Source organism: Emys orbicularis, chromosome 13 (genome assembly GCF_028017835.1).
Source record: "Emys orbicularis isolate rEmyOrb1 chromosome 13, rEmyOrb1.hap1, whole genome shotgun sequence".
In the NCBI taxonomy this organism is placed as follows: Eukaryota; Metazoa; Chordata; order Testudines; family Emydidae; genus Emys; species Emys orbicularis.
The window spans coordinates 16,552,232-16,561,848 of record NC_088695.1 but is presented as its reverse complement, the minus strand read 5'-3'; the positions used below and the strand labels follow the sequence as shown (position 1 = coordinate 16,561,848).

General features: G+C 45.2%; 1 protein-coding gene across 1 annotated transcript; it reads left to right on the top strand.

The window, feature by feature from the left end:
• Positions 1-6,235: 6,235 nt before the first annotated feature.
• LOC135888182 (olfactory receptor 11A1-like) lies at positions 6,236-7,205 on the top strand. Its single transcript, XM_065415998.1, is given in 2 exon segments — positions 6,236-6,838; positions 6,840-7,205. Coding segments are annotated over 2 exon segments (969 nt in total).
• The last annotated feature ends 2,412 nt before the right edge of the window (positions 7,206-9,617 follow it).

Here is a 9,617-nt window from a genome sequence, read left to right as displayed (position 1 = left end):
GTATTTGGATGGCCTGTTCCATGATATGATCTACTTCTTTGGAGTGTCCTTGTTTGGTGAAGGCACTCTGAAGCGTGTTAAGGTATATATACCAGACTTTCTCCTTGGTGCATATTCTGTGGTATCTAAGTGCCTGGCTGTAGATGGCAGACTTTTTGTTGTGTCTGGGATGGTTGTTGGATCTGACAGTAGGTGTGGTGATCCATTGGTTTCTTTTATATGGTTGTCTGTAGGGTTCCATTGTTGATGCTGATTGTGCTGTCCAGGAAGATGATGCTGGTGTGGGAGTATTCTAGAGAGTTTCATGGATGGGTGGTGGTGGTTGAAGTTGTCATGAAAATCTATGGAGGAGTTTAGATTGGCTGGTCATAGGATGAAAGTATCAAAGTATCTCAGGTACATGCACCATGAAACCAGTGATATACCTGAGATATGTAGACAATGCACAGTGGTGCACCAGGGTGATAAGTGGCTCCCACCTAATGTCTGGAGAAGTTTGTCTCAAGGCGTGCTACCTGTCAGGGAAACTGCAAGGCCTAGAGAACATAATTTCCAGCATATATACATAATTCCTCACATTTTCTGTGCATACATCTTACAATGATTCTGATGACCAGTGTGACACTAGAGACAGTGCATGATCCCTTTTGGTGAACACATGGGATCTCTATGTCCTCTGCCAGTTGTCATCAAGATGTCCTAGGGTCACACTAAACACTTCTACAAATCTGCCCCTCGATCCACAAAGGGACTTAAGCATGGCAATACCCAGCCTCTAGGCACCTTGCCATGCAGTGATCCCACAGCTCAAGTTAGGTGCTTAGGCTGCATGGGGAGAATTGGAGTTCCTAACTCCCATTGATTTCAGAGGAAGGTAGGAGCAAAGTCCCTTGGAGAATCTGGACCTAAGAAAGGGATCCACAAAAGCCGGCTTGCTGAGCAGGGAGCCCACAGGGAATGCTGAGGAGTGGGACATGACCTAAGCCCTGCTCCTATGAGGTAACAAAGTGCCTAAATCTCAGCCTGAGGGAGGAGAGCATCGGTTCTCAGCTGTGACACCCTCCCCCGCAGCAGGGGTAATCACCTTGGCCGTGGGAAAGCAGGGTTCTTTTTCCCCATGCCTGTCGTGGAGCAGGGTTTGAACAGGGGTCTGAACAGGGGATGTAGAGTCATTCCCCCTCTCCCTTTGGCCCAATGCATGTGGAGTTATTTATACACAGTGGAACAGCTTCAGCAGGCGAGACTGTGAGTACCCCCTGCCCCATTATCTGAACATCCCATAGCCCAGTGGCTAGGGCACCCACCTCCAGCAGAGGGTGAGGGGCAGGGATGGGGCAGCTATACTGTATGATGGGCACTAGGGGACAGCCAAAATTTTCTCGCCAAAGTTTTGTGTGTCCATTCTTATGATCTCTAGATGGCAGCTGATTCTGGGGAATGACAAATGGACAGTACTAAATACTAAAACCATGATTTTAGTTAAACAATATTTTTAAGTGATTAAGAATTGATAAACTTGGAATTAAAACTTGAATTAAAAATGTAAGCCAAGCTTTGTGAAGCTTCAGGTCTATCCCTATATTATACATTCTAGTCCTGTATTCAGCCAATATCCTTCAAAGAGTTAAGCAATAAGATTTCATCCATATCTGCTATATTTTTGTCAGATTAATTAAAAAAGAAAAGAAAAAGAAACCTCTTATTTAAAAACGCAATTATGTGAGTCACAAATATTCAGCAATGGGAATTATGAAGAACAAAGCTTGGGAGACACAATTATTCATACTAGTGATAAATTCGACGGTGATCAGGGAGCAAATTATTGTGCTCTTCCATAAAGGCTACAAGAAGCATTTCCTCCAGGGCAAGAAGTGACAGTATATCAAACTTCATGCTGAAAAACTTTTTAGACTCAAGTTGTAGAATATATTGTAATACACACAAATGAAATGATGATAGTCACTGTACCCATTGAGGACCATGAATTGGCTAGTATGAATGTATAACACGGTCCTCTACAGGATGCAGTCAGTACTGTTCTTTTGGTTTTCAAACACTCCAACAGACCAACTAGAGATTTATATTTCTTGTACAAGATTATCTAATTTGTGTAATTGCTGTGGCACTGAAGATCCATGTGACTCAAACTTTTCAGGGTTTTGGGGGAAAAAGTAGGTCTCTGACCTTCATGCTTTCATGGTCTGGGCTTTTCCAAGAAGCCTAAGGAAGTTAAGTGCCAAACTCTCATAGCAATTTTGTGTACATTCCCCCCCTCCCCTTTGAAAATCCCAATCTAAATGTGTAAAGAACCTTGTTGTGCCTGCATTTTATCTGAGCAAAAATTGGGTAACATTTTCAAAAACACTTAGTCTTCTATGTCACTGCTGAAGTTTGCTTAAGTCCTGTTGACTTTCAGTGACTCTTAGTGTGCTAAGCCTTAGTAACTAAGACACTTTTGAAAATGGGATTTAGGCTCCTAAATCACATAGACACTTTTAAAAATGTTCCCTGAACTAATTATCTGATATTGGATGGGGTCTGGGTACTTCTGTGTTTTGCTATTGAGGGCAACAGGGGGTTTGTTTAGAGAAAGTGCAAGATCAGCTAACTATGCTGAGATTTTTCAAAGCTGCCTAAGGGAACTGGATGGAAACTCAGTGTCTAAATCATTTAGGCAGCTCTGAAAATCTCAGCTGTAAACCTTATTTCTAGAATTGGTGTTATTTCTTGACCATCAACATAACATACACCCACTAAAGAGAGAGATTGATTTTAGGATTAGAAGTTTCTTCTCTCTTCAGGACTTTCCCTTTGAGATTAGAAGTTTGACTCTACTGACGTTGTCTGCAAATAAACCTAATACTAACTTTCCTTTCCCTGTTACGTTCCCCACAGCAGACATGCCTCGGGAGACTGCACCTTCCCACAGAAGGATATATAATGAATCAGAAAAGATGTTCCCCATTTGGCGGAGGGTATGAAGCACAGGGCACATTACCATGGTAGCCCATCTGGGCTATGACGTTCTATTTACTGAGAACATGGAAGTACATGAATGCAGTGGGGAGAGACGATGGACTGAATTACCTGGATCACAGTGTCTGAAATCCTGAGTGAGGAGGTGATAGACTCCAGCTGCTGATAGAGGTAAATCAACATTTTCCTCCCTGCTTCTTGAAGCTTGAGGTTTTTGAAGCCATGTGAGTTTGCTAGGTAACTAATTCCATTGGAACCTAAGGGGAATTTGGCAATGATCTCTCTTAAACTCCCAACCCAACAGAATTTGGAAGAAGGAAAGATCCTAGCTGCTTGTATGGCCCCCATCACCAGTGTATCTGTGCACCTCACTGAACTGAATGTATCTATCCTCCCACCGCCCTGTGAGGTGCTATTGCCCCTGCTTTACAGACAGGGACCTGACACCCAGAGGGACAGATTTATAGAGGTATTTCGGCACCTAAAGACAGCAGACACCCCAGTGGGATTTATAATCGATGGGTGTTACGTACTGCACCTACTCAGGCCCCAGTGTGCATTTTTAGGTACCTGCCGGCCTTTGGAATTCTGGTCTGAAAGTCACACAAGGATTTCGTGAAAAAGGAGGGAATTGAACCAACATCTCTAAAGTCCAAGGCGACCTCATGAAACACTGGAACATCCTTCCCTCTGCTACACATCAGATTTTACTTTTATTTCTGACACAGACCTCGCTGGGGCATGGAGAGGGTTATCGAGATGATGTGGGTAGAACAGAGCTGATATTTGCTGCTGAGCTCAGTGCTCCGGGTGTAGACATTGGCTATAAGTAGGCTTGGCAGAATTTTTTTTTGCAATTTTGACTACTAACATTGATTTTTATTTTTTTCTTCAATTTTTAACTATTTTAATTTTTACAGCTGCAGGAAATTCAGCGGGGGCAGGGTTGGGATCAGGGTTAGGGCAGTGCTGACAGCAGGCATGCGGGGGTCTCCCAGCAGGGACAGCGGAGAAACTGGTGGCTCCCTGCACCGCCGAGAGGTCCAAGGGGCAGGGAAGGCGACTGCTCTGGCCCAGTGGAGCAGAGTTCCGTGGCCAGAACCATGAGGAAGTGTAGAACCATGAGCGCTTGGCAGTGGCAGAGGCCACCCTGTTGTTGAATGGCTCCATCCATGGGCAGAAGCCATCCAGCAGTGGGGTGCTCTCCCCCACAGCCAGGGACTCATCCTCCACCTCACAGACCAGGCTGGGGGTCTCAGCTCTGGCCCGTCAAGACCGCAGCCTGCCCTGCACCTTGCGCCTTCAGGGATGGGTGTCACAAGCCCCATGGCTGTGCAGGGAGCCCTGTGCAGCTCTGCTCACTCCCGAGACAGCTGGGTGCAGAGGGCTCCCTGCCTGGCTGCGGGACCGGTGACTCCCATCCCTGTGGGTGCACAGCGCAGGGGAAGGCTGTGCTAACGCCGACTGTGACCGATTTTTTTTCTGTTGGTTTCAGTGTCTCAGCTGAGAGCGACATTTACCGACATCAAGTGATTGAAACCGAATCCTTCAGGAACCAAAACCTGGGGGGAATGATGAAGGTGAGTCACTGAGATTAAACAGCTCCGGAGAAGTTCTACCCCCTGAGTGTACTGGTTCAGGCTGGCTTTTCCAGAGACTAGTGGCATGTCTGCATTACACGCAGAGCAGGGGCACAGCTGCAGCTATGCCACAGTCGTGTAGATACTTACTACAGCGATGAAAGGGGTTTTCCATCATAACAGTTGGCAATGCCTGTTCACAGCCCTTGGAGAGAAAGCAACGCACAGGCACTGGGCGTAAGACACTGGGCTTGCTGGCGATCTCCCAATGCAAGGCAGGGAGCTGTGCAGTCTTAAAACCCCCTGCCCGCTGACTGGGACAAGGGGCCCTGCCCAGAGACAGGTGATGGCTGGAGACAGGACACCTGACTGGGAACACCCAAAGTGGATCATGGAGGGGGGAAACAGGTGCCGTTACCCTGAAATGGTGACAATAATTACAATAATTCTGTATGTTATTCATTGTTTTCATAATGCCTATTTTATTTGACTATTAAGAGAAAAATTGCTAAGTCTAGAAGGCAAGGGGAAAATGAACAACACAGAGGACTGAGCAGTTGTAAAAATAAATCTTATCACACATGTTCCATTATTGTTGATAGAATTAAACAGTGGCTGAAGGGGTTGCACTGATGTGATATGTTTGGGTGTTATGATGTATTGGACACTTTGTGTCACTAGCATACTGTTTGAAAATATCTGATTGCCTTGCTAGTGGCAATATCATGTGGTTTGCTAAGTGACTCAATTTCCATCACCAAAGGGATTCTATAATAGAGAGCGATGCCTTGAGTTGGGGGAGCTGTGGTGTTGGATAAAACAAAATAATCAGAGAGCGGGATCCATTCAGATAGGGGAGCTAGAACATGGGGTTATAGGTCCTGTGATAGTTAATAATCCCCTGTTCACCTTCACCCAGGAAGTAAAGTTAATCACGTTGGCAGACAACACTAATAGGGAGCAGAAGCAAACTCACAGCAGGGCAGTGGAATGATTCAATTGCAGACAGAAACAAAATGAAATTCAATTTGCAAGTGTTTCTGAGGGAAAGTAAACCGAGACACCCAGATGGCTGTGATGCTGGAAAAGGAAATGGTCAGGAGAGTGAAGTGTAAATTCAGCATAAGTTTGTGATGCAACAGCTCAGTGATGTGTGTGTGTGTCTCTGGAGAGGTCTAAGATGAATGTAAAAAAATGGAAAAAGAATAAAAACAATAGGAAAGTGTTGGACCTTGTGTCACGGAGATGAATGTAACCTGCTTTGACACAGTGTTGATCATTGTCCCCCTCTAGTGGCTGAGTCCACTAGAGCCTTCAACTGAGCCAATAATATGTTTTCAATGAAACAGTCACAGTCCACCTTGGTGATCTACGGTGACAACTTGTCAAAGTTAGAAAAGACTAATACAAAATGGCGTTGCCATTTTTGGCATAAATCTATACAGCAGTGTGATTTTTCTGCCTATATTGGCCTTTTAACTGACAGGAGGAGGGGTGATCATGGAATGTCAAAGATCTAAGTAGGAAATTTGCCTCCAGAGTCTTGGTTCTTCACTGACCCAACAGGATGAGGGACCTTATGGAATATTTATGGAACTAAATAGATACTACTACTTGAATCTGAAGATGATATATTTTAATCTATTGTGAATTTTGTTTTCTTCCCCTAGTTGCACCTCATGGCAAACCCAGAGCAGGGAAATCAAACAGTTCTCACAGAATTCATCCTGCTAGGATTTGGGAATCTCCCTGAGCTACAAATTCTTCTCTTCCTCCTGTTTCTCATCATCTACATTGTGACAGTGGCTGGGAATGTCCTCATCATTGTGCTAGTTGTGGCTGATCAGCAACTTCACACCCCCATGTACTTCTTCCTGGGGAACTTGTCCTGCTTGGAGACCTGCTACACCTCCACCATCCTGCCCAGGATGCTGGCCAGTCTCCTGACTGGGGACAGAACCATTTCTGTTAGCGGCTGCCTCACACAATATTATCTCTTTGGTTTCCTGGCAGTTGCAGAGTGCTATCTCCTGGCAGTGATGTCCTATGATCGGTATTTAGCGATATGCAAACCACTGCACTATGCTGTCCTTATGAATGGCAGGTCCTGCCTCCAGCTAGCAGTTGGCACTTGGATAAGTAGTTCTGTGGCTGCTGACATAACAATATTCTTAATGCAACAATTGACTTTCTGCGGCCCCAATGAAATTGACCATTTCTTCTGTGACTTCATCCCAGTAATAAAACTCTCCTGCAGTGACACACGTATGATGGAGCTTGCCAACTACCATGCTGGCTGCTATATGCACTCTCCTGCCATTTCTATTAACGCTGGCAACATATGTCTGTATCATCACCACCATCCTGCGAATGCCTTCCACCACCGGGTGGCAAAAGGCCTTTTCCACCTGCTCCTCTCACCTCATCATGGTGTCAATTTTCTATGGGACCATAATGATTGTCTACATGCTCCCAAAAACTGATGCACTGAGAGACCTAAACAAAGTGTTCTCCCTCTTCTACACAATCGTGACTCCCATGGTCAACCCCCTCATATACAGCCTGAGGAACAGAGAGGTCAAAGAGGCCCTGGGAAAAGTTGTCACTAAACTCTCTGCTGTCAAAAGGATTCAGACCGTCCTGCCGTAGTTTGTTCAGTGCCCGTGAAATGGGAATAAGCTGGTTTGCTGTAATGCGTCTGAGTCACCTCTCTCACTGGCCATCTGGCTTTTTAGGTGAGGTCAGTGGCTGCTATAGCTTGCACTCAATATTGGGACTGATATTTCTGCTGTTTTGGCTTAGGGATGCAGGTCTTTGTGGTTTGATTAGTCTGATATTTATCACTGCTGTTGTAGGTTACTTTAAAACACCTCATCAATGAGGCACCAAGGCAGAGAGATGCCATTCTGTGTGTCTCCATTACAACGTAGTCTGTAATTACATGAGCACACACTGTGTTTTATACCAGGTCCCTTTATTGTGGATTGCACCACATACTCAATATTTCTTTTCATCTAGCTCCTTCAATGTGCAATGGTAATGTAAGATGTGAATCAAGTCTCAGGGCCCAATAACTCTGTAAGATTGGGAGCCCTGAGGTGGGACAGTGAAGAAGAAAGGTCAGTACTGTGATAGTGGCACAGAGACACCTGACTTCTATTCCCTGTTTTGTTACTGGTTGACTTCATCTCTCTGGACCTCAGTTTCCTCATCTCTATAATGGAGTTTCTTGAGACCCCTGTGTGAATGGCTGCTTTGATCCCTTATTGCCCGGGGTACCCTTGTTTTGCAGATTTCCATATACCAGCACTCTGAAGTCTCATCTGTCAATTATAGAAAGCAGAGAAAGCACACGGTTTCCACTCCTACAGGGTGCTGGGCATTTCCTGTGAAATGCTGAGCACCCACAGCTCTCAGTGAAGCCAGTGGGAATTATGGGCACTCAGTGTCCTGTAATGTCAAGCCCGAGGTGAGCATGATTGTGGGTGAACGCAGCCTGGTCTGGGGCAGCACCTGGAAGATACATCTTATTTCCCCAGAACTCCATCAGATTCTCTATTCATTCAATTCATTGATGCCCTATTAGTGTCGTCGTGAGAGCAGAATATGCAGAGTGCGAGCTCTTCTATAATTAGGCTTGGGAGGATTCAATTTTTATTGGTAAATGTCAGTAAATGTCAATTTCCCCATACACAAACCGAAGAAAAATATTTCCATCGAGAATAATCGAAATGTGCAGACAGGCAAAGTTAGAAAAATGCTGCTTGAAAACTTATTGGAGTTTGACATCAGGATATTTACTTTGTGTTTTAATGGTTTATAAAACTTTAACTTTTTAAATCTCAATGTCTGCTGTCATTAAACAATTGTCTGACCTCCCATAATTTTGCATGACTATGAAAATCAGAAATTCAAAATAGTGCTTAAAACTGAACATCAATATTATCCATCAAATTATATTTTTTTAAATGAATTCTGCCAAGTCTAGCTATAATTAGGGTTGAGCTTCACTTTCTCTTTAAAGATGAATCATTCTAAGTGCTTACAAATTTTCCCTGCCTCGTGGGGCAGTTAGGTAACATTAGGGTTCCAAATCTGAACCAGAGGTTCCAGAGATACAGGCCCCCACCCCAAGCAATAGCATTTGCAAAATCAAGTTCTTCTACGGATTCTTTTTTCCACACAACTGGGGCTCAGACTATGGCTCGGATCTGCCCCAAACTTATCTGTCACTCAGGATATGATTTGAGGTTGCAGAAACAAACCATCCAGATGTGTAGAAAGAATAGTAAATATGGCAGGCAACCAGCTTGGCTTAACAGTGAATCCTCGCTGATCTTAAACACAAAAAAGAAGCTTACAAGAAGTGGAAGATTGGACAAATGACCAGGGAGGAGTATAAAAATATTGCTCAGGCATGCAGGAGTGAGATCAGGAAGGCCAAATCACACTTGGAGTTGCAGCTAGCAAGGGATGTTAAGAGTAACAAGAAGGGTTTCTTCAGGTATGTTAGCAACAAGAAGAAGGTTAGGGAAAGTGTAGGCCCCTTACTGAATGGGGAAGGCAACCTAGTGACAGAGGATGTGGAAAAAGCTAATGTACTCAATGCTCTAACTTCACGAACAAGGTCAGCTCCCAGACTACTCCACTCGGCAGCACAGTATGGGGAGGAGGTGACCAGCCTTCTGTGGAGAAAGAAGTGGTTCAGGACTATCTCGTTTGAAGCCACCACTCCTCGCCCTCCCCCTCCCCTGCTCCTGTCTAGCCTGGGTGGTAGTGGGGGGGGGGGGGAGGAGAGATGCCTCTTATTCACAGCCCCATTGCTCAGGGCAATGGTTGGGAGACAGAGAGGGACACACCTCAGACAAAGGGGGGAAGAGGGTGGCAGCAGCCCCAGCCCCAGTCAGGATCTGGAGGACCCTGCTCCTCTGGGTGTGTTTCTGCCCCCCATGCGTGAGCCTAGTCCGCGCATTTCCACCGACAGGACTCGGTGCTGAAATGAGGTGTCCTTGATCTCTTAAAGTGCGGCCGCACCTATCCTCATGCGACAGCTGTGATCAC